A 27,348-nucleotide genomic window follows, 5' to 3' on the forward strand; every position below is an offset into this window, starting at 1 on the left:
ATAGAAATTAGGATAATTATAAGATAAGTCAAGGGAAAAAGTACTCAGATCTTGAAAATTATTAGCTTTCATATTTCTTCCAAAGCTACAGGTTCACAGTATCTTTCGTGATATATTTTAAAACCTTTATGAGAGGTGCTATTCTTTTCAGTGAAAACAGATGGCATCTCTCCAGGTTTCCTGTTTCGTCTCAAGCACTTGACTCATTTAGGCAATACTTCTCAAATATATTCTCTGCTTAGCAGTCAAGAACAATTTGGAATTTTTAAGTTGGCACATGTGGTGTCCTAACTTTCTTTCTGTGAGCCCTGGTCTGTTGTATTAAAGAAACTACTGATGTGAACTTAATCATCTGTTCTATTTGATATCTTCAGAAATGTCAAAGGTCATTTATTTGATATTATACTTAATTAATAAGTTCCATGAGTACTGTATGCACAATTTACTCCTTTCCTTGTGCAATAGTATGTTCACAAAGCTACATAAGATGTTTCACTGAGCAACTTGGTAGACTAGTGAAGGATACTGGAGTCAAGCTCAGGTCTGGGATAAACCTTAGCATATTTTGTCAGTCAAGGCAAACAGAAGTTCTTTATTTCCAAATCAGCCTTCAGATATGTAAGAACAGAGAAGAATATATGCCAAACATAGTTTTACTTAATCATTCATTATCAAAATATTCTTTCTGTTCACTCAAATATTTGTCTCTTGAAATATGATGTAACAGTTTTAATAAAGCAACAAAAATAAAATGTAAGTACTAGCACTTCATGTTATAAATTTCATTTTGATGTTTATAGAACATTTAACTACAAATGCAACATACACTGTGAATATAAAAATCTTTCTTGGGGCAAACAACTGCTAAAGGATAGCAATTTTATATAAACAAAACACTTAGCACTTAAAAAGTCAGGAATTGAAGTATCTATCTTAAAAAGATTATATAAAGCTATTTTTTACATTCTTCCAGTCCCAGAAATAAGAGGCTTTCAACCACCTATATTTGTCAAAAGGGAACAGTAAAAAATATATGAGTTTTCTAAACTTTAAAAATAATAGTTTGGCAAAGATGTGATGTACTATCATTTAGTACCTAAAAAGATATGCAACTCCCCTCTCCCAACTAATGACAAAATTGGACAAATTTTATTGACACACTGGCAGAAAAAAAGTATCAAACCAACTTCTACAGCTATATTCCATGTCTTGTTGATATCTATGATTAAATATTCCCAAGAAAATTATTTAGCTTGGCAAGATAGCACAGTAGTTGAAAGCACTGAAAACTCTGAAAACTAATTAAAATTTTACACACACACACACACAACACACACACAACACACACCACACACACAATACACACACCACACACAACACACACCACACACTTCACACACAACAGACACACACAACACACACACAAACATAAAATAGTGCTTGGCCCACAGGAATAGGCACTAAATAAAACATTAAAAAAATGTATAAGGGGAATAATCCAACTACTTCTAAAATGACTACAAAAAGAAGCACATAGCTTCTTTTTTGAGGTTCTGAGCTAATATTCACAATGGGTACTCATTTCATTATATTATTGACTTTCAGAGGAAAAAAATATCAATGTCTCCCTGCTTTTATTTAAATTTCAGGCAAATGACTGATAAATGGTGCTTTAAAAGGTGTGGAACATCATGTTAGAAAAATCATAATAAATGTGTGGACAAAAAGGAAATCTGCCTTGAGGAAGTATAAACTAGGTAATAGAATAAAGTGTAATGGAATTGAAAAATGCTAAAACTAAGCTGGGGATGGAAAAGATGAAAAATGAGCATCTCCTGCCTCTAGTAGGGCTGTCTTTCTATAAGAGATGTGCTTAGTGTCTTTCACATCTTAATGTAGTTCAATCCAATAAATAGTTCAATCCAATACACTTCCCTGGTGCCTTTTATACACTTAGAGTAATATATTGCATAAATTTTTAATAAATGAATATAAATTACATACAATATACCTATAACATACTATGGAATTTCTGATAGAGATTGAGTTTAGGAGAGTTACAGCAGAGACAGAATTTGTGCTTCTATTCCTAAATATCTATATTCTATACTATAATCTATTTTACTCAGAAATCCTTTTTTTTTTCATATCATATTCTGTTAGGACTCTAAAACTCCAAGATTCCTAAAAATTAAAAGACTCCTGATCACCATTTGTGATGCTATCAGAAAACAGGAGGTTAGACTCTCTTGTCTTATTAATTTTTTAGTAAGAACTTATTATTTTGAAGGAACATGAAACACAATGCTAAAATATTTATAGATACATTAAAATATTTATACACACAGAAGCAAAATGACCACATTTGGTTCCCTCAAATTTTCTAATGCATAAAAAGGAAATGTAAAAAAATTTCCTCTCTTACGTTCTCTGTTTCAATCAAATAATCAAACGAACTGACAATGTTTTCTGGCAATTATGGATGCCACTCAATCTAATGTCCTTGGGTGTTCTCAGTGTGGTAATCAATGTTGGTGATGCTGGCATCCCACCCAGATCCCCTTCACTTACTGGTACACTCCACTCCCCAAGAACATAACACCTGCCCAGTGGGTCAAGCCAAGGATAGACTACCTGAGACCATATGACTACATCTTTGCTCTCTTCCTTCCCCATCTCTCTCTTGTTTCTCTCCTCTCCTTACAGATTTCCCTGAAGAGCATTTCCTCAATAAGCCATGTGCCCCCAAATTTCTGAGACATGCTCTTTTTCTATGGTATCTCACTTAAGAGAGAATCTTTATAGAAAGATAGTTTATTACTTATTTAAATGCTTGATCCAGTTTCCAACTTCACTGTATAAAATAGGGAAACGCAACATAAATTTACCAAACATGGGGTTAACTAATCAAAAAGTAGACTGCAACCATGAAATAGCTTCAATGAACAGGCAGAGAAAGAGAGCAAAAGAGAACATCTCAAAGTAATGCTGGGCTCTTGGGTCCAGCTCCCATGGTTTAATATCTGATTTGCCCCTTCCACTTGTCATATATACTTGTTTGATGTGTTTTCTAACTATGATCCTTCTATTCAACATTTCACAGTTTAAATGCTCTTTTATTATGAACTTCAGTAAAGCTATTATTGTTACTTTATTTCAGATATTAAATCAATTCAATTATGCTCTTTATTCTGTCATTTTGAAATATCAGTGGAAAAGAAATAATTAGAAAGCTGGCATTGATCATAATATGAATTGAAAAACTCAGTTCCAGACAGAATAACAAACTAGATATGATGTCAGTTATATTCCAGGTTATTGTTCACTGGCAAACTTAGCATGTGCAGAACAGTCCACAAAATGGTGACATGTATAACAGAAAACTTTTAACTAAATAAACTATTACTAATTTGGTGAAATGAAAATAGCACAGATAATCACACTCCTTCCTTAGTAAGTGTGAAATAAACATGGGACAACCAAAAAACTCACCAAATTTTAGGTATGTATTTATAATTACAAAATGTATTTCATATTTTCTATATTTAAGCTAGAAGGAATGCTTATATACTTCAATATATATACATTCAATACTCTTGAATGCTGCAGAAATAGTTCCTCTCTCTATTCTGTTCTAGATTTGTAAATAAATACTAACCCAGAAGTATAAATTATTCTCAAGTATACACCATTCTTTAATCCTCTCTGCCTCTGTCCACTGAAGTTTAACCAATTTTCTGTCTTACATAGTACAGTAAAAGCTCTCTGCTTAAGTGGCTAAATGGATATATCTCAACCTAGTTTCCTTCTGTTGCACCCAGGAGCAGAACTATGCTCCTGAAAGCAACAATGACCACTCAAGGAATCATCTGGGGGGATCTGAGAGTCTCAATCTTTACTTTGCCAAAGAATGCAAAATTGTACAAAAGGTTCCATCACCATTTAGGAGAATTACATCAACAAAAATGATACAAATGAATGTATTTACAAGACAGAAACAGACTCACAGATATAGAAAACAAACTTTTATGGTTACCAAAGGGGAAAGGATGGGGACGGATAAATTAGGAGTTTTGGATTAACATACACACACTCCTATACATAAAAAAGATAACCAACAAGGCCCTACTGTATAGCACAGGGAATTATATTCAATATCTTATATTAACTTATAATGGAAAAGATTCTAAAAAAGAATATATATGTCATACAAGTCAGTCAGACAGAGAAATACAAATATCATGATATCACTTATATGTGAAATCTAAAAAAAGGGTACCAATGAACTTATCTACAAAACAGAAATAGAGTTACAGATTTAGAAAACAAACTTGTGGTTACCAAGGGCATAGGGGCAGGGGGAGGAATAAATTGGGAGATTGGGATTGACATATGCACACTACTATATATAAAATAGATAATTAATAAGGACATTCTGTATAGCACAGAGAACTCTACTGAATACTCTGTAATGGCTTATATGGGAAAGAATTTAAAAAAGAGTGGAGATATATATATATATATCTGAATCACTTTGTTGTACACCTGAAACTAACACAACATTGTAAATCAACTATATTTCAATAAAAATTAAAAATACAATCTATTATGTCCATTCAAGGGTGGTTCCTAGCACATGTCCTCCTGGTTATGGAAACAAGCTAAGCAAGAGCAAATGAAGAGCTTTACTGGGGGGAGGCAGGAAGGGAGTTGATATCGAGGCACCTGGAACAGTACAGGTCTCATCCCTCCACATTTTCAATATTCTAGAATGCCCATTTTATAACACTAAGTCACAAAATTGAATGAGAAAAGAAGAAATAGAACTTACTGCTTATGTCCTCTTATGATATATATATATTTATTCTTTCAATAAATATTTCTTGAGCACCTTTTACTTTTTTATGCCTGGTACTGTGTTGTGTGCTAGGAATACAATTGTGAACACAATTGACATTGTAACTCCACTCAAGAAGTTTATAGTCAAGTAAGGTAGAAAGAGTTTACAGCTTTGCCTGTTAAATAAACACAACCTTTTGAAACAAAGATATTAGCAACATAAATATGAATCAAAAAAATCTCTCTGAAGAAATGAAAAATGTGTGAAAAATAGGAAGACAAAATTTTTCACTCAAATATTTAGAGGGATAATGTAGTATTTACACATAAAAGAGGCAGGATTAAAACAGAGAGGCAAGGGACTTCCCTGGTGGTCCAGTGGTTAAGACCCCGTGCTCCCAATGCAGGGGGCCCAGGGTTTGATTCCTGGCCAGGTAACTAGATCCTGCATGCTGTGACTAAAGATCCCCACACCAGGGCTTCTCTGGTGGTGCAGTGGTTGAGAGTCCGCCTGCCGATGCAGGGGACACGGGTTCGTGCCCCGGTCTGGGAAGATCCCATATGCCGCAGAGCGGCTGGGCCCGTGAGCCATGGCTGCTGAGCCTGTGCGTCCGGAGCCTGTGCTCCACAACGGGAGAGGCCACAACAGTGAGAGGCCCGCGTACTGCAAAACAAAACAAACAAACAAACAAAAGATCCCCACGCCACAACGAAGATGCTGCACGTGGCAATGAAGATTCCACGTGCCGAAACTGACACCCGGGGCAGAAAATAAATAAATAAATAAATAAAATAATAATAATAATAAATAAATAAAATATAAGGGTAAAATATACTTTTAAAAACTTATTTTTGTTTCTAAAATCATATTCTAACTAGAACTTCAAAAGAAAGAAACAAGCAAATTTTAAAAGTTTATTTATTGTTCTAATACATCTACAAAGGCTGTGTTTTATCAATCCAAATGCATTTCCACATGAAGGCGTTGACTGAGCTTGTCTGGTTCTAATACATCTCCAATTTCAAGAAGAAGAAAAAACCTGTTAAAATCACGCATAATTTTAAAAACAAATGATCACTATGTAACCGAGCAGGATCCTATGAGGCCTTCCAAGAACAGAACCCCACCATGACCTCCACTTGCCTCTTGTTTGTCAAAAACTGTAGTCTCATAGGCTTCCCTGAGTTCCAATAAGTATATTTAATCAGAGAAGCGAGAAAATGCAGAAAGAAAGGAAAACAGGCAAAAAGACAAAATAATCTGTTTAGTCATTAAACAAAGTCAAGGACCTTTAGTTCCTCCTCAACTGCTATAGAAAATATTCTGAGCCATGTCCTTTGAGCTGCTTTGCAGATCCCGAAACCCCCACCAGGTGGAAGGAGTTAACTTCTTAACTCTTCCACCCACAAGCATGTGGACCCCCAGAAGAGTTGGAACCAGAAGGTTGATGATGTTGACTCCTGATTATCTCACCACCAACAAATCAGAATAATGTCCATGAGATGTTCACACACCCCATAACCCCCCTCCCTTACCCTGTCTTTAAAAACTTTTCCCTGAAAAGCTTCGGGGAGTTTGGGCCTTATAAATACTAGCTGTTTGGACTCCTCGCTTGGCGCCCTGCAATAAACGCTGTACTTTCCTTCACCACAAGCCGGTGTCAGTAGATTGGTTTTACTGTGCGTGGGCAAGCAGACCCAGGTTTGGTTCAGTAACAACTGTAATAACCTGAAATAAAGGCAAAGGCTATTGACAAAAATCTGAATTGTTTTATGAGTGTATGACATGACTCCATGGTGGAAGCTTTGCCAGTCGTGGCATATATACACAAAGGCCCACACACAATTCTCGGAATGACATGTCAAGGACAACCAAGGTCCCATGATTATTGGAAGTTACAACACAGTATGTGGTTTTTTGATGTAGGGTGTATGTATAAGTTTTATGATGACTTTAGTGTTTACCATCAGAACTGTCTTCACTTTATTTGTAACCTCCTTCACCTCCCCACAGCCACGAACGTCAAACCTGGAGTCTGATGTCCCTGTCACCAACATGAGCCATGTACCACTTACTGCTGTAAGAGAAAGCCACCAGAGCAGGAGGAATCAGGAACTGGAGAAAGGGGATGATGATTAGATATACATATACAGGAAGTGATTTTTCCCTCTGGTATTAAGTGAGGGGCAGAAGCAAGGGCCATCATGATGTCCTCAGGATCTCCTGCCACCTTAGACCTCAGCAGAGGCCGTGACCTGTGTCTTCCAAACGGGGGAGGTGGTCAAGCTGGAGCCATGTGCTGTGGAACAGCTGACCCTCCTTGGCTCTTTGCTTAATGGCACAGAGCATGGGCAAACATGGGGTTACGTGGCAATGGTGTCGCATGAGACACCCAGCGTTTTTGCTTTCTGTGTGTCCTCGTGATAGAGCTCGTCTCTGCAACTCTTAACATAAAGGGCCAGCTCAATGATGAATTACCTCACTGGTCATTTTATGTATTTCTTTTATACTAATTTTTAAAAAGTCTATTTGACAAAAAAATTAGTAACTTGAACCCTGACATATACTTATAGCCTTCTGTACAAGGCATACCACAGAGCCCGAAAAAGTCAGGACCGCCAGGGAACTGAACCTAGCAGAGCTTGACACTCGGTAGTGTGAGGGTCAAAGATTTTTGTCAGATTGGTTGATATCAGCCTTGCCTGTGGATCACATCAGTCCTGATGTGCCTTTTAAAACCAAGGAAAAGTTCTGAATTATTTCCACCAAAGAAAAAGCCTCTATTTCTGAACTGTATTGAAAGGCACGCTTTTATTGGAAATGTAAATAGTCCGTTGGTTTTCCACAATGGTCACCATCATTGATATTCATTTCATGATGAGAATTCTATGGAGAAATGAAGGTCAAAGCTTCCTTAGACTCCTCTCATGAGGAAAACTATTATATTTTGAAAATGTTATCAATGACGCATATGTAGACAGATAAATATTTATATGGAAACATACCGCCTAGTCAGTGAATAGAAATGGGAATAGAAATGATGTGCTCTGGGAATCCTCCCTGTGTGACTGTACTTTCAAATCAGGAGAGAACTGTTTCTTTTGCCATTTCTATCCCTGTGGCTAATGGGGAAAGTTCAGTTTTTCAGATCACATAAGAAGAAAGGGATTTTGATTCTTCCTCAGTTTGTGGAAAGGAACAGATGAGAGGGCCCAAAAGGTTTGCTGGGTTAAACCTATAACATAGTTTTCTTGACCCTCAATCTAGTCCTACTTCTGTGGTATTGGAAGTATTGATTGGAGCAGTAATCTATAGTATAGGAAAAGGTAAAAAGTTATCAGGTTAGTTAGTAGAAATAGAAGGCAATAAAGTAGTAAATTTAGGAGAAACTCTGAAGGTAAGACAGATGATGGAGAGAGAGAAAGACTACAGATTGAACTGTGGAATTATTGGTATTCCCCTAAACCATAAGAGTAGGGCAGAAGAGTGCATGGTAAAAATCCAACCAGGAAGGGTTAAAGGTCTTTGGTCGAAGCTGTACTACGCATTTGCCTCTCAATGCTGCCTAGGCATTGGACCCCACTTTATGGTTCAAAAGAAAAATAGCCTAATTTAAAAAAATAATAATATAACCAATAAATAGGGGCAGAGCTATATATGGCCTAGGAAACACTGTTTTGTGGGAAAGTCTGGGGAGAAGTTGGGTGGAATTGGGTTACAAATAAATAATGATGTCATCATGGGAAAGAAAATGATTTATGTATCAAATGGCTGACTTCAGCCTGAAAACTCCAGAGCAGCTCTTAGGTTTTGTTGGTTTGTTGCTTCTCCCCTGACTTTGATCAGGATCAGTATCAGGCAGAAGTAAGGAAGCAATGTACTATATTGGTTTAGTCTGCTCTAGCATGGGCAATAGGAAGGAAACTCCAGATGCTCTGAACCCCAGGCCTGGGATAAGGTGGGATTCTCATACTCCTGGAGCTTCACAGAAGAGACAGGAAGTCTGGGAAGCCTAAGGTTTGGATCAATGACCTGCCTTTGCCATTACTTCAAGGAACTGGGCCCGGTCAAGAGGATGGGGGTCCAAAAACATGAACAATAACAATAAAGCACTTATACCTCCCTTACATGTCAGCATTTTAAGTCCTGCTGTAGGACCACACGTTTAATTGCCACAAAAAAACCTGTAGCACCAGTAGGAACTATTAATCCCTTTTAAGAAATGTGCAGACTAAGGCTCAAAGGATTGTACCTTATTTGTGGAAGGTCAAACCATAGGTGGCAAGTCAGAGAATCCAAATTTATGAACTCTTGTTCCAGTTCTCTTTTCCATTTTAGTAAGTAGAGCCATCATAAAATGGAGTCAAAATCATAATCCACAATCAATGCAGAAATTTCCAAAAGGCATTACCTCAAATTTTAAGGAAATTACAAGCTTAAAGTTCATATATTTCCTTTTAAATAGTTTTTCCCAATGGAAATAGATGAGGCAGCCTGGTCTTAATGTCTGGCTTATTCTCATTGCTATTTCTAATGATTACAAATAAATAACATCTTCAAATTTCGATTTTAAAGTTAACAAAATGGAATTCATCTGGTAATTTGTTCTGGTAACATTCTAAAATTGAACAGAGGTGGGAGGGAGCTCAAAAACAGGCTAGACAAACTCTTTTATGGTTACTTGATACTCTTGCAGGATGATGACAGTAGTAGCAGTTAAGATATAACTGCTTCCTGTGCCCTGAAAACACCTGTTCTAGGTAAGGAACAAAGATATCAATAGAAGTGCAGTAACTGTTGTGAGAATCTCCCTGCAGTTTCAGGAACACATCTGTAGTTGCATATCCCTGCCAAATCGTGTTTAGTTTGGGCATCATCTTTCTTTTGATAAGACCTCTCATTTTCAAGTGAATGAATTTGAATAAAGCTAATTAGGATTAACTACACTTATGAAAGGTGTCAATGAAGGTTAGAGTGCTCCTTTTTTATGAGAGTTACGCTCTTTGCACTCTGAGACACTCCTGTAAACTTACAGGACCTAGGGCCTTTAAGCTACATACTGTCTTTAATTAACTCAATGGTTAGAAAGAGAAGTTACTCTCCTGGCAGATGAACTCAGCATGAAACATGGTTTGTCTAATTGTTGCAGACGTATAGTAATAAAGACTGATAATGCACAAAAGAGATTAAACAGACAACTCTCAGAACTCCTTAGTTACCATTAAGTTAGTAGGTTCAGTGAGGAAAACAAATGTAGAAAACTATTTTTAAAGTCCTTAAAGAATGTTTCATATGGTCTTCTGAGACAGGCCATACAGCATTTCTTACCTGAAAAGTATACATATCAGAAAACAACAAACAGACAATCTTCACAAAATTATTTAGAATTTCACAGGAAAGAATTTTCCACTAATTGTATGAATGTGTATATGTTTGTATGCCACACATATGCACATATGTATATGTTTTTGTACATACACATATATATGCATTTTATAAATAAATATATACTGGTGGACAGTCATTTGTATTAAAATTGTATTGATGTTTTTTCCTGAGGTAAACAGATATTGCATATAATCTCTAGATTTGTCCATATTTATGAATTTGTTCCCCTTGAAACAGAGGTAACTATTTTGCTCTAAACCATGAAAAGCAGTGTGTATCCAATAAAATCCAATTCACATTAGTTGAGAAAATGAAACTATATCTCTAATCCTTGGGAGGACAGACGAATGATATAAAAAACAAAGAGTACGGCTGTGTCAAAAAGGGGCTGGAGATCAGGATGCTGGGCTGACAGGCACACAAACAGAGCTCAGCATTTCCTGTGACTTGTTGCTTGAAAAACCGGGGATAAATGGACTTGGATTATCTAACAAACCAATTACTGAAATGACTGTACGTTCAAATTTTGTGAAATAAATGAGACTTTCTCATGTTTGAGGGCTTTGCACAAATGTAATAATGCTAACCATGAAAACAAGGTCCTTTTTTTTTTTTTTTTACTTTGGAATGTTATTTGACATGTAACGTGAAATAAAATAATTCATGAAGTTATTTGTTAAAAAAAAAAGTAGTGTGTATCCAACATTATGAACATGTCTTCCATCTGACGTTTGAAATGGGTGAAGTTAAAATTTCTTACCATCCAAGCTGTGACAAAGTCCCCCATCCAGGTCCCTACTGCAGCTAATTTCATGAAACTTTCATTTCGGATGCCCATATAGTCTGTAATGATATACGCTCTGTGGAAACAAACACACAAGACATTGTCCAGACTCAGAGAGCCATACAGTCAAAACTTTCTGGTTCAGCAACACGCAAAGGGGCTTCTTCCCCTTTCCACAAGCTTTCTTGCTTTCATCTCATCATCTATGCTTACAAATCTGAAAGGCTAGGAGGAGCTCTGAGGGTGTCTGGGTCAGTTCCAATTAGATTTGAAGACTGACTGTGACTATATCAATTACCACGTGCCTTTTGTTTTTGAGCCATAGGACTGACAATAGCTTTTGGAAAATCAAACAGAAATACTCAGCAAAGGCATCATTTCACACTCACTCAAGTATGAGGAGCACAGAAACAATTCCTTAATTAGAGTAACTTGAAAGGAAGAGAAGAGCTCACCTTCCTTCAGTTCTGTCGAGTCAGAACTATTGAAAAGGTGCTGGGAATAGGCTTTAGGTATAATATATCTGAATAATGTTCAGAAGAATATCAAGATTAGAGAAAATTTTCCACACAGTGAAGTGATGTAAAAATTGACTCAAATATACGTGGTTTAAATTATTACTTAAATGGCAATAACCAGAAGACTTCATTTCATCACTCTTTTTACATAGCTAATTCTTGTTTGCTTGCTATATACCACCAACTCATATGTCTCACAGCTCAAAGAGAGATTCAAAGGTACACCCAATCATTAAATACAAGTAATATGACCATGCTTATTGTTTATTAAGCATTTTCATTTTCTTGTTTGATAGTCAAGAAAATTCTAAGTATCATTTTTACCATCTTGTAATTTCTCTGAGAAAAATGGGACTCAAAGAGATCAGTTAATCTGCTCAATCAATACCACATAACAAATGAATGGTAGCTAGGAACCAAACTTGTCTCTCTCTATATTTTTAACTATAAGTTTTTCACTCAGATTTCTTTTACTTTATTTTTATTTTTAATTTATTGGGGTTAGTTGCTAGGTTTCTTTTCCTTTAAATTTTGTTCCTTTTCTTAAACATGATAATACCTGTACAACTTAGAGCGTCCGTTAAACATGACTCTTCTTAGATTAAATTCATTTTTTAACTTTTTATTTCGTATTGGAGTATTAACTTTAAAACAATATGCAGTAGAGAATGATATGTTTGTTAGTTATCTATTGAAACTATGAAGAAGCACATTTTTGAAGTCGCTGAGAGTTAAACCATTTGCAATTCAGTTATTTTTTTCCAGAATTATTTCAGATAGTTTTTTATCCATAACATAAACAGATATTTACATAGTTTTTAACAACAAAAACAAACTTATGAATTCTTAAAACAATTCTTTTTCCACATGCTTCATTCTTTGGAGGGGCTATGTAAATATCTTAAAGTCTATGGAGGGGCTATGTAAATATCTTAAGGTCTCATCTCAAAATTCTGGGTCTCTAATTCCATGTGCTTCCATAATAGCCAAAAAATTTTTAGCTACCATAAATTGCATGCTAGCAATGTTCTAGAGATTGTTATTAGCACTTTGAAAACTGAATCTCCATCAACTTTCATATCAGAAAAGTGAAATGTATTATTATTCCTGTTTCCCAGATATGGAATTAAGGCTTTAGAGAGTTTTTGCAACTTTCTCAAGGTCAAGCATCTAGTAAATGGACAAGATTTGAATCTAAATTTGATTGACTCCCAAATCCAGGCACTTAACCACTGTGCTATACCTTCTTCCTACAAGTGTTAGTAGAGATATAAAAAACACAAAGAATATCTCTGTTCCCCAGTATTTTAATAAGACAATGACAATCAAGAATTTCTTCCTGTGAAGATAATTCATAATAAGAAGTCAAGAGTCACATCCAGAAGCTACAACTCCCCAGAGCTACCATTAGGTTTTGGACTCCCACTTATACTGAGTTCATCCATCTAAGCAGTTCTTGGGCAGTGAGCTCAGTGTACTATGGAGTATTAGCTCTGTTAATTGTCCAGCTTTTTCAATGACACCTATTTTGAAGATGTTGTTCAATGATACATCTCTACCTGTCCACTCGGCCAATTAATTCTAGAATACATTGGGCTAGGGTAGAAATTTCTGGCTACATTCTTTGTGGTTGTATAGATGTGTGTAAGAGAAGGCATCATTCTTCTATTTCAGTATCTAAAAATAGGGATGAGATGGTAAGCATGCAACAGACCAATGATCCAGCCAAGAACAACTAAAAGATCTAAACAAAATGTAAAAGTCACTCCCAAAATCTGCTTAAAGACATCTGAGAGCTGATGAAGCAATGAGGACAAGAAAAACCAAGACACCAGATTGGAGAGAATTGTGGAAAGGTTAGCTATACTATATTTTCTCTGGAGACATTAACTGATTCTGTGTGCAAGACAAGAGGAGGAGGATCTGGGGTTTTCCTGGGCAGAGGGCAGTCTCAGTGGGTTAGAGGGGCAACATTTGAAATTTAAGGAGCCAAGATTCTTGTGAGAAAAGAGAGGCCCAGAAGACAGCATGATACACAGTTGGTTGTCCTTTCAAGACATTTACCAAATTATGAATTTGAACACTGGGGATGCTGAGAGACTAAGCAGAAAGTCTCTGTAAAGTATAGCAGAGGTTTGGCAACTTCACCATGCTGAGGAAACTATTATAGTTCAGAGCCTGCTAGAGAGAATGGCCCAAGATATACAGGGATATGGCAAGCTAGAGAAAACCAGAGATGGATGGGTCCTTGATGAAGCTGTAAATCAGTCCTTACCCAGTCCATTCCATGACTGAGTTAAAGTGATCAGCTTCTATTCTTTCCAACTAACAGAGGAAAGAGTGAACCTTTTCAGGAAGAATAAAGTATCATCTAGATCCTCTATACATTTTTATGTATAAAATCCATCATTCATTTAAAAATCACTAGGATGTTAAGAAACAGGTTCCCATCACTGAAAACCATGAGAGAAGACAATAGCTAAAACTAGATAATAAGCTCCAGGAGGACTGGGAGTTATTTTAGCTAATTTTTTCACTGTTAATTCCCCAGAACCTAGAGCACTGCCTGAAAACAGTAAGTGATCAATAAACATCTGCTTAATGTATGAATTAACAAAGTGACCCAAGTTATTCATATTTATTGATATATTACATAGGTAAACCTATGTATATTAAACCCGAGAAACAGCAATAAAATAAGATTTAATTATGAAGAATTTTACCACAGAGAAAACCATTAAATATGTTTTTTAATTGTTTTGTGTTTACACTTCTCCAACTACATTTGTATTTCCTTGATTGCAGAATAACTGTCCTGTATTCATCTAGAAAGATATGTCAGCACAAAATAGGGGAATGTCCCTCCTCTGTGGCTGTGGGCACATGGTGAGTACTGGCCATGATAATGCAGAGGAAATGGCACAGAGAATTTTTGAATTAATTAATATATTTAAAAGTGAAGAGTGATATATATAAAATTTAGTAGTTATTCTAGACATTTCTCCAAAGAAGACATACAGATGACCAACAGGCACATGAAAAGATGCTCAACATTGCTAATTATTAGAGAAATGCAAATCAAAACTACAATGAGATATCAGCTCACACCAGTCAGAATGGCCATCATCAAAAAGTCTACAAATAATAAATGCTGGAGGGGGTGTGGAAAAGAGGGAACCCTCCTACACTGTTGGTGGGAATGTAAATTGGTACAGCCACTATGGAGAACAGTATGGAGCTTCCTTAAAAATTTACAAATAGAGCTACCATATAATGCAGCAATCCCACTCCTGGGCATATATCCAGAGAAAAACATGGTTCGAAAGGATACATACACCCCAATGTTCACTGCAGCACTATTTACAATAGCCAAGACATGGAAGCGACTTAATGTCTTAAATGGATAAAGATGTGTATGTGTATATATATATATATACACATATATACACACACACAGTGGAATACTACTCAACCATTAAAGAGAATGAAACAATGCTATTTGCAGCAACATGGATGGACCTGGAGATAATCATGCTAAGTAAGTCAGAGAAAGACAAATATAATAGGACACTGCTTATACGCAGAATCTAAAAAAATTGATACAAATGAACTTATTTACAAAACAGAAAGAGACTCACAGACATAGAAAACAAACTTATGGTTACCAAAGGGGAAAGGTGGGGGGGGAGGGATAAATTGGGAGTTTGGGATTAACATATACACACTACTATATATATATATATATATTTTTTTTTTTTTTAATTTTTTTTTTTGCGGTACGCGGGCCTCTCACTGTTGTGGCCTCTCCTGTTGTGGAGCACAGGCTCTGGATGCGCAGGCTCAGCAGCCGTGGCTCATGGGCCCAGCCGCTCTGCGGCATGTGGGATCTTCCTGGACCGGGGCACGAACCCGTGTCCCCTGCATCGGCAGGCAGACTCTCAACCACTGCACCACCAGGGAAGCCCTACACTACTATATTTAAATTAGATAACCAACAGGACCTACTGTATAGCACAGGGAACTCTGCTCAATAATCTGTAATAACCTAAATGGGAAAATAATTTGAAAAGGAAAAGATAAATGTATATGTATAAGTGAATCACTTTGCTATACACCTGAAACTAACACAATATTGTAAATCAACTACAGTCCCACATAAAATAAAAATGTTTTTTAAAAAGATATATTGTACCAAAAAATTTTAGTAGTTATTCTTAATTTTTCTGTTTTGGACAAACGTAAAGAAGAATTACAAATACGCAGACCTGCCATAAACACTTTCAACCACTAGTTCACTGATTTGCACATTCATTAACATTTAACAATACTTCCTGCTCAGGGTGTAAAGGATAGAGTGTGCATATATTTATATCAGCAATTCTGGCCAGTTTGAATATCACATTGGACTCTGAAAATGTGAAGTTGTGGAGTTTATATACACAACAGTTTAAATTTTATTTGCTAGGAGGCACCATTAAAGTTTTAGTTTCATTCAGAGTTTTAGCTAATTATTTCAACTATTCATACATCTTTTGTTTGTTTTGCTTTGAGCTTTAGCTGGCTTTCTATGCTTAGATCTAGAAAAGCTTGCAGTCTTACCAGCCTTCCAGGTAAGTATTTATTGTTGATATTTTCTTTAAAGATTCTAAATGAATTTGTTTTCAAGCTACAACTTCAGTTTTTTTTTCCTTGAGATTTCAAGCTTAACTGTTAAATCCATAACATATGTGTGTAAATGTCAACAGGATCTTGGAAATGTTCATAATTATCATAACAACCTGAAAACATGAGCTACTAAGCCTACTGTACCTAGTGAAACCTATGTGCTAAATGGCCATAAACTAAACAGACTCTAACATGGGCTAAAGGGTCGATGAAATGATAATATAATGAATTGTCCTTACAGGTGAGAGTCTTGAGCACTAGCAACAGAGGCTCCAGTTTACTTCAGTCTATTACTTATATGTAAGTAGATGCAGTTAATGCCAGGTGATTTAGGAGCTGAATCTCTAAAAGTTTAACAAGAGGCAGTAAACATAGATCACCAAACCAGTATTGATTCATGCTTCACTGAAGACCCATCTGTGGCCAGCTGGATTCATAACGTCACAGCTGTCTCTCTCAGCCATGTTCGGGCAACAAAACAAGATTGGGGGCTTCATACACAAGTAAATCGTGGACAGGAAGTTGACTTACTTGCATTAAACACAATGAAACTCAAGCAAAAACTCTAAATGTTCTTAAGGCTTGAGGTGAAAATCTGTCACTATAAAATGCCAGAAATTAAGCCTAGATTTATTATATTAACCTTTCTCAATCTTTTCACTTGTAATGAAATGATTAATAGGCTTTAATCCAGTCACTTGTTCAACTGTTATACAAATAACCACATTTTAGTATTTCTGCTCAAAATAGCTAGTTATTGACTATTGAAAGACTTTGATAGAGCTCAATACATGTGTATGGACATTCCAGGCAAGACCTAGGGTATGAAGTACAGAGCAAGATCCATTGGAAGGTGACAAATGTCGCAGACAATTGTTAGAAGGAGGCTGGAGTGATCAAAATTGCATTTGGACCCAAAAATGCTTACAGATAAAATACCAACGCAAATTCCCCAACTTTAGTCATTCATTCCCCCTAACTTCTATAAAGAAGACATATATAAGACTATAGATGGAGTTTTCATTGGACAAATCCATCCTGATTGCTAACACATACACACATTAACTCTTCCTTTCATTTTTGTCTTGCTTAAGCCCATTCAGTGAAATTCATTTGTAGTAGATACAGAAACCTTACTATAATATCAATTCCTCCCTGTCTTTTACCCTCAACATTTGGTTAACCACTGAGGGTACTTCTGAAAGGGCCTCAAATCTGTGCTGTTTTTCTGTTATCACCACTACCAATGTCTTAACTCTGTTCATAACTATCTCTAATCTGAATTATACAATAACCTCCTATTTCCCTGTGATTATCTTCACTTCACTATAGATTCTTTATTGCCACTATGGTAACTTCTGGAGAATTAATATGGTGTACTAGAAGAGCAAGAGTCCTGGAACCAGAAAGTATTAGGTTTGCAAACCACCTCCCCACTTTATGACCTGGGACAAATGATTAAGTTGATAATCATCCATTCCCTTATCTGTAGAACGGGGATAAAAATAACTTCCCTTCACAGGGTTTCTTGAGAATTACATGAAATAAAGAATATAGAGCTTCTAGCACAACTATTTCATAATAGGTGTGAAAAAAAAAGTTAGATCTCTGACATACAGGCTCACATTTCCAAAATAATGTAGTGGTTCCCAAAAAGCAAAGCATGGATAAGAAGATCCTTCACTCTCTCCAAGCTATCTTATTTTTCAGATTCATATTTCACCTCACAGTCTCCTTTTCTCAGGCCCTCTTCCCCACCATGAAACCAATCTCACCAACTATCCCACCATCCTATGATGTACCTTAGCATCTTTGCATGCAATGCTCCCATTGTCTGGAATGCCATACCTTTCTTCTGGCCTAAGATTACTAACTAAGCCTGTCCACTGAGAAACTGACTGCTATTATTCCTGTAAGTCACCCCTTCCCTGGTGTTACTGTAACACTTTGAATATACTTCTGTTAAACAAATTTCCCAAAGTCTTCTAATGATTGTCTCACATTGCCCCTTTCTACCACAAGACTTAGTTCATCAAGTGTAAAGAAAATATTTCTTTCATCTAGGCAGTTGAAAATTTTTGTTCGGTGTATAGTATGATTTAGGAATACAAAAATACTTAAATGAATGAAGCAATGAATTAATGAATTAATATAAAAAGATTATTTAGATCATCTGACACCAGGGCCAACTAGGAAGAGAATAAAAGGCTAAAGATAAAAACAAGCGTTCACAATATAAGAAAAACTAAAAGAAAACCACAGATAAATTGTGGGCCATGTAATTAACTATGATGTTCTAACAAAGTTAGAATAGAATATCACTCTATAATTTTTATACCTCTTCTAGAATAAAAAAAACTAAAGGGTAGGATATAATCAAATCAAAATAAAGAACCCATCTTTGACTTTCTGCAATCACACACTGGAAATTTATTTAATTTGAATATAAGTTAGTTGGCTAATAATGAAAAAAGTGAAATATTGTAAAATCTCTGCATGGTATCTACTGAATCTTATTGTTTTAAAACAATCCTTTTAAATGAGGCTAGATAGCAATCTATAACTTCGTGTACCAATTTGCTGGCACAAACAGTGAAAGAGCTATATAGCAAAATACATTTATTTTATCCATGTGAAAAAAGAAAGAAAATTTATTTCATCACCCTTCAAATGTATACTGCTAAATTACATTCGTTGTTTGTCCTATAAAGTCAATGGTGAAGATAACTGCCAAGGAGCAGGATAAAGAAAAAAGAATGAAAAGAATTGAGGACAGTCTCAGAGACCTCTGGGACAACATGAAATACACCAACATTCGAATTTAGGGGTCCCAGAAGAAGAAGGGAAAGAGAAAGGATTTGAGAAAATATTTGCAGAGATCATAGTTGAAAACTTCCCTAACTTCCCTAACATGGGAAAGGAAATATCCACCCAAGTCCAAGAAGCACAGAGAATCCCATACAGGATAAACCCTAGGAGAAGCACATTAAGACAGATATTAATCAAACCAACAAAAATTAAATTCAGACAAAAAATATTAAAAGCAGCCAGGGAAAAGCAACAAATAACATAAAAGGGAATCCCCATTAGGTTATCAGCTGATTTCTCAGCAGAAACTCAGCAGGCCAGAAGGGAGTGGCAAGATATATTTAAAGTGATGAAAGGGAAAAACCTACAACCAAGGTTATTCTACCCAGGAAGGATCTCATTCAGATTCAACAGAGAAATCAAAAGCTTTAGAGATAAGCAAAAACTAAGAGAATTCAGCACCACCAAACCAGCTTTACAACAAATACTAAAGGAACTTCTCTAGGCTGGAAACACAAGAGAAGAAAAATATCCAGAAAAACAAACCCAAAACAATTAAGAAAATGGTAATAGGAACATACGTATCGATAATTACCTTAAATGTGAATAGATTAAATGTTCCAACCAAAAGACACAAACTGGCTGAATGGATCCGAAAACATGACCTGTATATATGCTATCTATAAGAGACCAGAGACCCACTTCAGACCTAGGGACACATACAGACTGAAAGTGAGGGGATGGAAAAAGATATTTTATGCAAATGGAAACCAAAAGAAAGCTGGAGTAGCAAAACTCATATCAGATGAAATAGACTTTAAAATAAAGACTGTTACAAGAGAAAAGGAAGGACACTACATAATGATCAAGGGATCAATCCAAGAAGAAGATATAACAATTGTAAATATTTATGCGCCCAACATAGGAGCACCTCAATACATAAGGCAAATGTTAACAGCCATGAAAGGGGAAATCAACAGTAACACAATAATAGTGGGGGACTTTACACCTCACACCAATGGACGGATCATCCAGACAGTAAATTAATAAGGAAACACAAGCTTTAAATGACACAACAGACCAGATAGATTTAATTGATATTTATAGGACATTCCATTTGAAAACAGTGATTACACTTTCTTCTCAAGTGTACACAGAACATTCTCCAGGATAGCTCACAACATTCTCCAGGATAGGTCACATCTTGGGTCACAAATCAAGCCTTGGTAAATTTAAGAAAATTGAAATCATATCAAGCATCTTTTCCGACCACAGCGCTATGAGTTTAGAAATAAATTACAGGAGACAAAAGTAAAAAAACACAAACACATGGAGGCTAAACAATATGTTACTAAATAACCAAGAGATCACTGAAGAAATCAAAGAGAAAGTCAAAAAATACCTAGAGACAAATGACAATGAAAACACGAAAAAGAGGTAATTTTATAGCAATACAATCCTACCTCAAGAAACAAGAAAAATCTCAAAGAAACAATCTATCCTTACACCTAAAGGAACTAGAGAAAGAAGAACAAACAAAACCTAACATTAGCCGAAGGAAAGAAATCATAAAGATCAGAGCAGAAATAAACAAAATAGAAACAAAGGAAACAATAGCAAAGAGCAATAAAACTAAAGACTGGTTCTCTGAGAAGATAAACAAAGTTGATAAACTTTTAGCCTGTCTCATCAAGAAACAGAGGGAGAGGACTCAAGCCAATAAAATTAGAAATGAAAAAAGAGAAGTTACAAAGGACACTGCAGTAATACAAAGTATCATAAGAGACTACTACAAGAAACTATATGCCAATAAAATGGACAATCTGGAAGAAATGGACAAATTCTTGGAAAGGTACAACTCTCCAAGACTGAACCAGGAAAAAATATAAAATATAAACAGACAAATCACAAGTAGTGAAATTGAAACTGTAATTAAAAACCTTCCAACAAACAAAAGTCCAGGACCAGATGGCTTCACAGGCAAATTCTATCAAACGTTTAGAGAAGAGCTAACACCTATCGTTCTCAAACTCTTCCAAAAAAATTGCAGAGGGAGGAATACTCCCAAACTCTTCCTACGAGGCCACCATCACCCTGATACCAAAACCAGACAAAGATGTCACAGAAAAAGAAAATTACAGACCAGTATCACTGATGAACGTATACACAAAAATCCTCAACAAAATACTAGCATACAGAATCCAACAACACATTGAAAGGATCACACACCATAATCAAGTGGGATTTATCCCAGGGATGCAAGGATTCTTCAATATATGCAAATCAATCAACATGATTCACCATATTAACAAATTGAAGAACAAACACCATATGATCATCTCAACAGATGCAGAAAGAGCTTTTGACAAAATTCCACACCAGTTTATGATCAAAACTCTCCAGAAAGTAGGCATAAAGGGAACCTACCTCAACATAATAAAGGCCAGATATGACAAACCCACAGCAAACATCATTCTTAATGGTGAAAAACTGAAAGCATTTCCTCTAAGATCAGGAACAGACAAGACAAGGATGTCCACTCTCGCCACTCTTATTCAAAATAGTTTTGGAAGGCAACCAGAGAAGGAAAAAGAATAAAAGGATTATAGATTGGAAAGGAAGAAGTAAAACTGCCACTGTTTGCAGAGGACATGATACTGTACATAGAAAATCCTAAAAACGCCACCAGAAAACTACTAGAGCTAATCAATGAATTTGGTAAAGTTGCAGGATACAAAATTAGCACACAGAAATCTCTTGCATTCCTATACACTGATGATGAAAAATCTGAAAGAGAAATTAAGGAAACAACCCCATTTACCACTGCAACAAAAAGAATAAAATACCTAGGAATAAACCTACCTAGGGAGACAAGAGACCCATATGCAGAAAACTATAAGACACTGATGAAAGAAATTAAAGATGATACCAACAAATAGAGAGATATACCATGTTCTTAGATTGGAAGAATCAATATTGTGAAAATGACTATACTACCCAAAGCAGTATAAATTTTTTGCAAAGTAGATTGAGAAATAGTGACGGTTTCAACTTCTTCTGTTGTATGAAATCCTTCTGGGGATATTAAGGAAGGAACTAAATTCTGCTTCTGAACCTCAACAATACTCAGGGACTGAAGGCTCAGTATTTCTGGTTGTGAGGGAGAGGAAGGATGGAACTGAAAACAGGAGTTGGAAATCCTGCATGATGAGTAGTTTATGTACTCTCTTCCAGCCAATAAAACCAGAAAATGACTTTTGTCCCATGAGCTAAGATGAGCATTTGCTACCTGGAGAAATTCAAGCAGAGAGTTAGACACCTTAATGAGAAGAAAAGCTATAAAAATACACCTTTTATATTAAACGAGTCCCATTACCTAAATACTGTTTATATGGGTTGAAGACAGAAGTTTCATCTCAAAGAAAACTGACCAGCTCTGCCCTCGCCAAAAAAATCATTAACAATTGAAGAGCACCCAGTGAAATAAGCAAATTCCCATTGACCACAATCCTCCTCCATACAAGTCTTACTGGTTACAAGCCTTGTTATGCACAGAGACTTTCCAACCATCTTTTACAGCCCACTATTGAAAATGAACTCACTAACATGTATTTGAAGCAAATTTCTAACAAGAAAAAAAAGCTCAAAACTAAACAAAAATGAGGTACTCACTCAGAGGAAATAGACAATACAGACAGCAGAGAAAAAAGTGTCCAGAGAGAATAAAGATATTTTTCAGACATGCAAATTCAGAATTCAATTATATGCTGTCTATAAAAAAATACAACTAAAACTAACACTACATGAGGGTTGAAAATAGAATAGTAAGAAAGGTTTAAAAGATAACATGCAAACAATAACAAGAAGAAATGTGGAATAACTATAATAATATCAATCAAGGCAAAACATATTATTATAAAGTGAGAGAACCTTACTAATGACAAAAGATTCAACCCATCAGGAAGATATAAGGTACCACCAAAATACAGGAATTAAAGTAAATTTATAAAGTGGTAAGAAAAAATAGACAAATTCACATAGAAAATGTATAAGATATCAACATATTTCCCTCAATAACCAATGAAACAAGCAGACAAAAATATGTGAGGACCTAAAGGATTTGAATAAGATGATTAGCAAACTCTCTAATGTGTGTGTATATCACCCCATATGTACAGAATACACATTCTTTTCATGCAACAGAGAACATTTAGACATCTTGAAAATAAACAAGGCTATAAAGCAAGTCTCAAAATTTTTTAAATGACTGATTTATATAAAGGATATTCTTTGACCATAATGTAACTAGACTATAAATCAATAATAAAAAGATAACTTGACAATCCCCCCAGATCTTTGGAAACGAAGAAATACACTTCAAGTAACATGTGAGTCAAAATTGAAATCTCAGTGGGACAGAGAAAATATTTTGAACTGGATAGTAATACAAATATTGTTAGATATACCTAAAATCATGCTTAAACTTTCAATTTTAAACAAATATATTTTAAAAAGAACAAACACTAAAAATTAATGAATTAAGAATCTTTCTCAAGGAATTAAAGAAGTAGCAAAATACACCCAAAAAGATAAAAATAATAAAAAGTTTAAAAAATAAAATTTAATTAAACAAGTAGGAAGAAAAAATGGAACTATACAATAGAGAGGATGAACAAAGTTGGCTCTGTGAAGACATAAAATTGATCATTCTCTAGCAAGACTGATCAAAATATAAAGAGAGAAGGTACAAGTAACAATTTCTGACAAATAACCATGTCAGAAATGAAAAAGGGGAATCGCTGCAGACCCTGCAGAGGTTAAACAAATAATAAGCGTGCATTTGATGAAATTTAGATGAAATCAACACATATCTAGAAAAACATTTACAAATTACCAAAATGTACATAGGAACCAAAAAAGAATTTAAAACATAGATCTATTCACAAACTTGAATTTATAATTAGAAACTTCTCCACAGGAAAGTTCCAGGCCCAGACATGGGCCAAAGAGAAATGTGCAGGAATGTTTATAGCATCATTATTTGTAATAGCCTGAAAGTGGAAACAGCCAGAATGTCTAGCAACAGAAGAATGGATAGATATATCATGGCACAGCCATACAATGGAGACGATTCAGCAACGAAAGTGAACAAATTACTACTATACAAAGCCTGTATGGAGCTCAGAGACTTACATAAAAGAAGCCAGACAAAAATAAAAGAGAACATATTGTATGATTATAAGTATATAAAGCTCAGAAACAGGCAAAACTAAACTATAGTGAATAGGAAAGTATTATAAGTGGTAAAACTACAAAAAAAAAAAACAAGAAAGCATAGAGAATAAAAGTGAGATAGGGGTTACTTTGGAGACAGAGAGCTTTATTATAAGGAAAGACAGCCAGAGGGTTTCTGGGGTGCTGGCAATGTTTTTTTGTTTGTTTGTTTAATACAAATGGTAATAACATGGGTAACATGGGTGTTCACTTTAAAATATTTGATAATAATTCACTTTGCAATAATTAAGCTGTATATACGTGTTCTATGTGCTTTTGTATAGGTATGTTATTTCCATATTTTCAAAAAGTTTACCAAAAAGAAAGTACTTATTATAATAGAAAATATTAAGAAATGGTAGCTATTACTGTCACCTAAGAGGAGAAACACTGGGGTCGCAAAAGACCAACACAGCTTTTGGGAGAAAATTATTTTTAGGTTGGATTGGAGAGTACCACAAAGGGACGTAGAGGAGCGAGAGAGTTTTCTGAAGGGTGAGCAAGCCTGCTGTGCGGGACCAGTACAATTAGTGAAGGATCCTGGCTAAAGCAAGCACAGTCTAAAAGAAAAATGAAAGATGAAGCTGAAAACTAATTATGTAGCGAAGCTTACTTGAGTACCCACAAGGTAATTTAGCTCCTGTTTCAGAGCCTGTGGACAATTCACATTTGGAATTTAGATTGCTTGAGTTTCTTCCATAAGGCGCTGCATTTTAAACATCTTTCTGCTTTTTAACTAACCATGCTTCTTGGTATCTCTTAATGGAAAAGAGGTGACATCACCTTATCAAATGCAAGAACTACCAGTTTGACATCCCTAACGCCTGATAAGGTAGAGATTAAATCAAGTGCCATTTGAAAGACCCATAAAAATGTGTATCTGCTTCATTGATTTCAAGGGGTGAAGCAGAAAGTCACCTAGAAGCACTTGTTCCCTCGGTTCCTGGAAGCATCACTTGGGTAATTTCCCAGGAGCTCCATGCTGGGGAAGTGGAATAGGCAAGGGTGTATTCAACCTCTGAGACTCTGGCAATGCTCTCAAGATCCCTGACATGCAGAGACAGTCACAGGGGAGAAAATGGGTCCATCTACTCCTCAAGAGGGGAGGTACAGAGGCTTGTGGAGGACGTGGCTGCAGCCCAGTGGCAGGAAAGAATCATGAGGCCTCCTCAAACAAAAGCCGTAAGCAAAGTGGTAGCCAAGCTGCTGACTCAGGGGCAGGGATGGGAGAGCTGTTTTCAGCAACCGTGTGACTGATGGGAGCTCTTCTGAACCCAGTCATTCTGAGGAGAGGGATACGCTCATGGTCAAGGTTGGGTCTGGGCCAGGGAGGGCACCAAGGCTGAGTGGACAGGAGTGCATGTTAACTATGCAGGTGCAAGCTTCAAAAGTCACACTATATGGCAGCGAGACACATGAACAGTAGGAGAATAATCAATAGCTTCCTCTATGGCTCATAGTTGAAAAAGACCCCAGTGACCCCACACTGGACTAGGTAAGGCACCGAATTTAAGGTCAATTGAGTAGGTAAAACTTCAAAAGGGAGACTGGACTCCTTGCTAATGAATGCAGGCAGAATCTCAAGTCATCAATTAGATAGGCTAAAATAAATCAGGCCACCAACATATGATGCCAGATATTTCTGCACAATCAGCTTAAATCTGCTTGGTGTATATATCATCCTCCACAAACACTGAAAGCAGAGGCCTTGGGTAGGAATTAAAGGTTTGTTTGCCTGGAGATTTCTCTTCAGGCACCTCAGATACAAGGGGCATATCCAACCCTAAAAGAATAGCCACTTAAGACGCCTCCCAGCCTTCAATTTAACTTGAGAGGGTCACCTATTTATTCATGCTTTCAACAATATTGACTGAACACCTCCCATATGGCTAGAACTGTATGAGGTGCTGGGAATACAAAGATGAACAAGATGTAGTCATTACCATTTAGCAAATGAAAAGAGACATGCAAATAAACCAACAGTGCCCTATGTGGAAAATGCTGTACACCAGGGGAGAGGTAGAGATGAGAGATTCCCAATTCTTTTGACGTGAAGGAGAGGGGGCCAGGGAAAAGCAGGCTTCAAGAGGAGGGACAGAGGAAGGAAAATGTGTTTGAAGTAGAACGAAACAGACATACAAACGTAGAGAAGGTTGAAAGCAGCAAGCATGTTAAAGGGAGCAGCAGGGGCAGTTCAGGGCTGCTGTCCAGATGCACAGTGAGACAGGAAGGGAGGTCAGGGAGCCAGGGCTGCATCACTGAAGGCTTTGCAGAGCCTTCACAAAGTCTGTCTTTTTAAATACTTACTGATATAGGAACATTAGAACAATAAGCCCCACTCAACTATCCCAACATCTACCTGAATATTATCGACTTCATGTCTTTAAAATGCTTTCCAGGCTTCCCTGGTGGCGCAGTGGTTGAGAGTCTGCCTGCCGATGCAGGGGACATGGGTTTGTGCCCCGGTCTGGGAAGATCCCACATGCCGTGGAGCGGCTGGGCCCGTGAGCCATGGCCGCTGAGCCTGCGCGTCTGGAGCCTGTGCTCCGCAATAGGAGAGGCCACAGCAGTGAGAGGCCCACGTACTGCAAAAAATAAAAATAAAAAATAAAAAATAATAATAATAAATGCTTTCCATTTAGGAAACTGTTATCAGTCAGGGTACTCCAGAGAAACAGACCAGTAGGAGATAGATAGATAGATAGATAGATAGGTAGATAGGTAGATATACAGATAGATATAGAAAGATGGGCACAAGTACATACACACGCACATACATTCACAAAAGCAAAAAGATTTCTTTCAAGGAATTAGCTTATGCAGTCGTGGAGCCTGGCAAGCCTGAGATCTGCAGGGCAGGCCAGCAGGTTGGAACTTCTTGGGCAGGAGCTGATGCTGCAATCATCAGGAAGAATTTCTTTTTTCTCTGGGAATCCTGTTTTTGCTCTTAAGGCACTTCTACTGACTGCATGAGGCCCCCCACGTTATGGAGAGTAAGCTCCTTTACTTCAACTCAACTGATTGCAGATGTTCACCATATCTACAAAAGACCTTTACAGCAACACCGAGAT

At 36.4% G+C, this 27,348-nt stretch overlaps 1 protein-coding gene across 2 annotated transcripts in view; it reads right to left on the reverse strand.

Moving 5' to 3' along the window:
- TMEM117 (transmembrane protein 117) overlaps positions 1 to 27,348 on the reverse strand; it is a 531,055-nt gene that overhangs the window by 250,968 nt on the left and 252,739 nt on the right. The window contains exon 3 of one of the 2 annotated variants that reach the window (XM_060113376.1): positions 10,989 to 11,088. The exons of the other annotated variant lie outside the window; for it this stretch is intronic. Coding sequence (XP_059969359.1) covers positions 10,989 to 11,088 — 100 coding nt within the window. The remainder of the gene's footprint in view (positions 1 to 10,988; positions 11,089 to 27,348) is intronic. 2 annotated transcript variants of the gene reach the window in all.

Source organism: Mesoplodon densirostris, chromosome 11 (genome assembly GCF_025265405.1).
Source record: "Mesoplodon densirostris isolate mMesDen1 chromosome 11, mMesDen1 primary haplotype, whole genome shotgun sequence".
In the NCBI taxonomy this organism is placed as follows: Eukaryota; Metazoa; Chordata; class Mammalia; order Artiodactyla; family Ziphiidae; genus Mesoplodon; species Mesoplodon densirostris.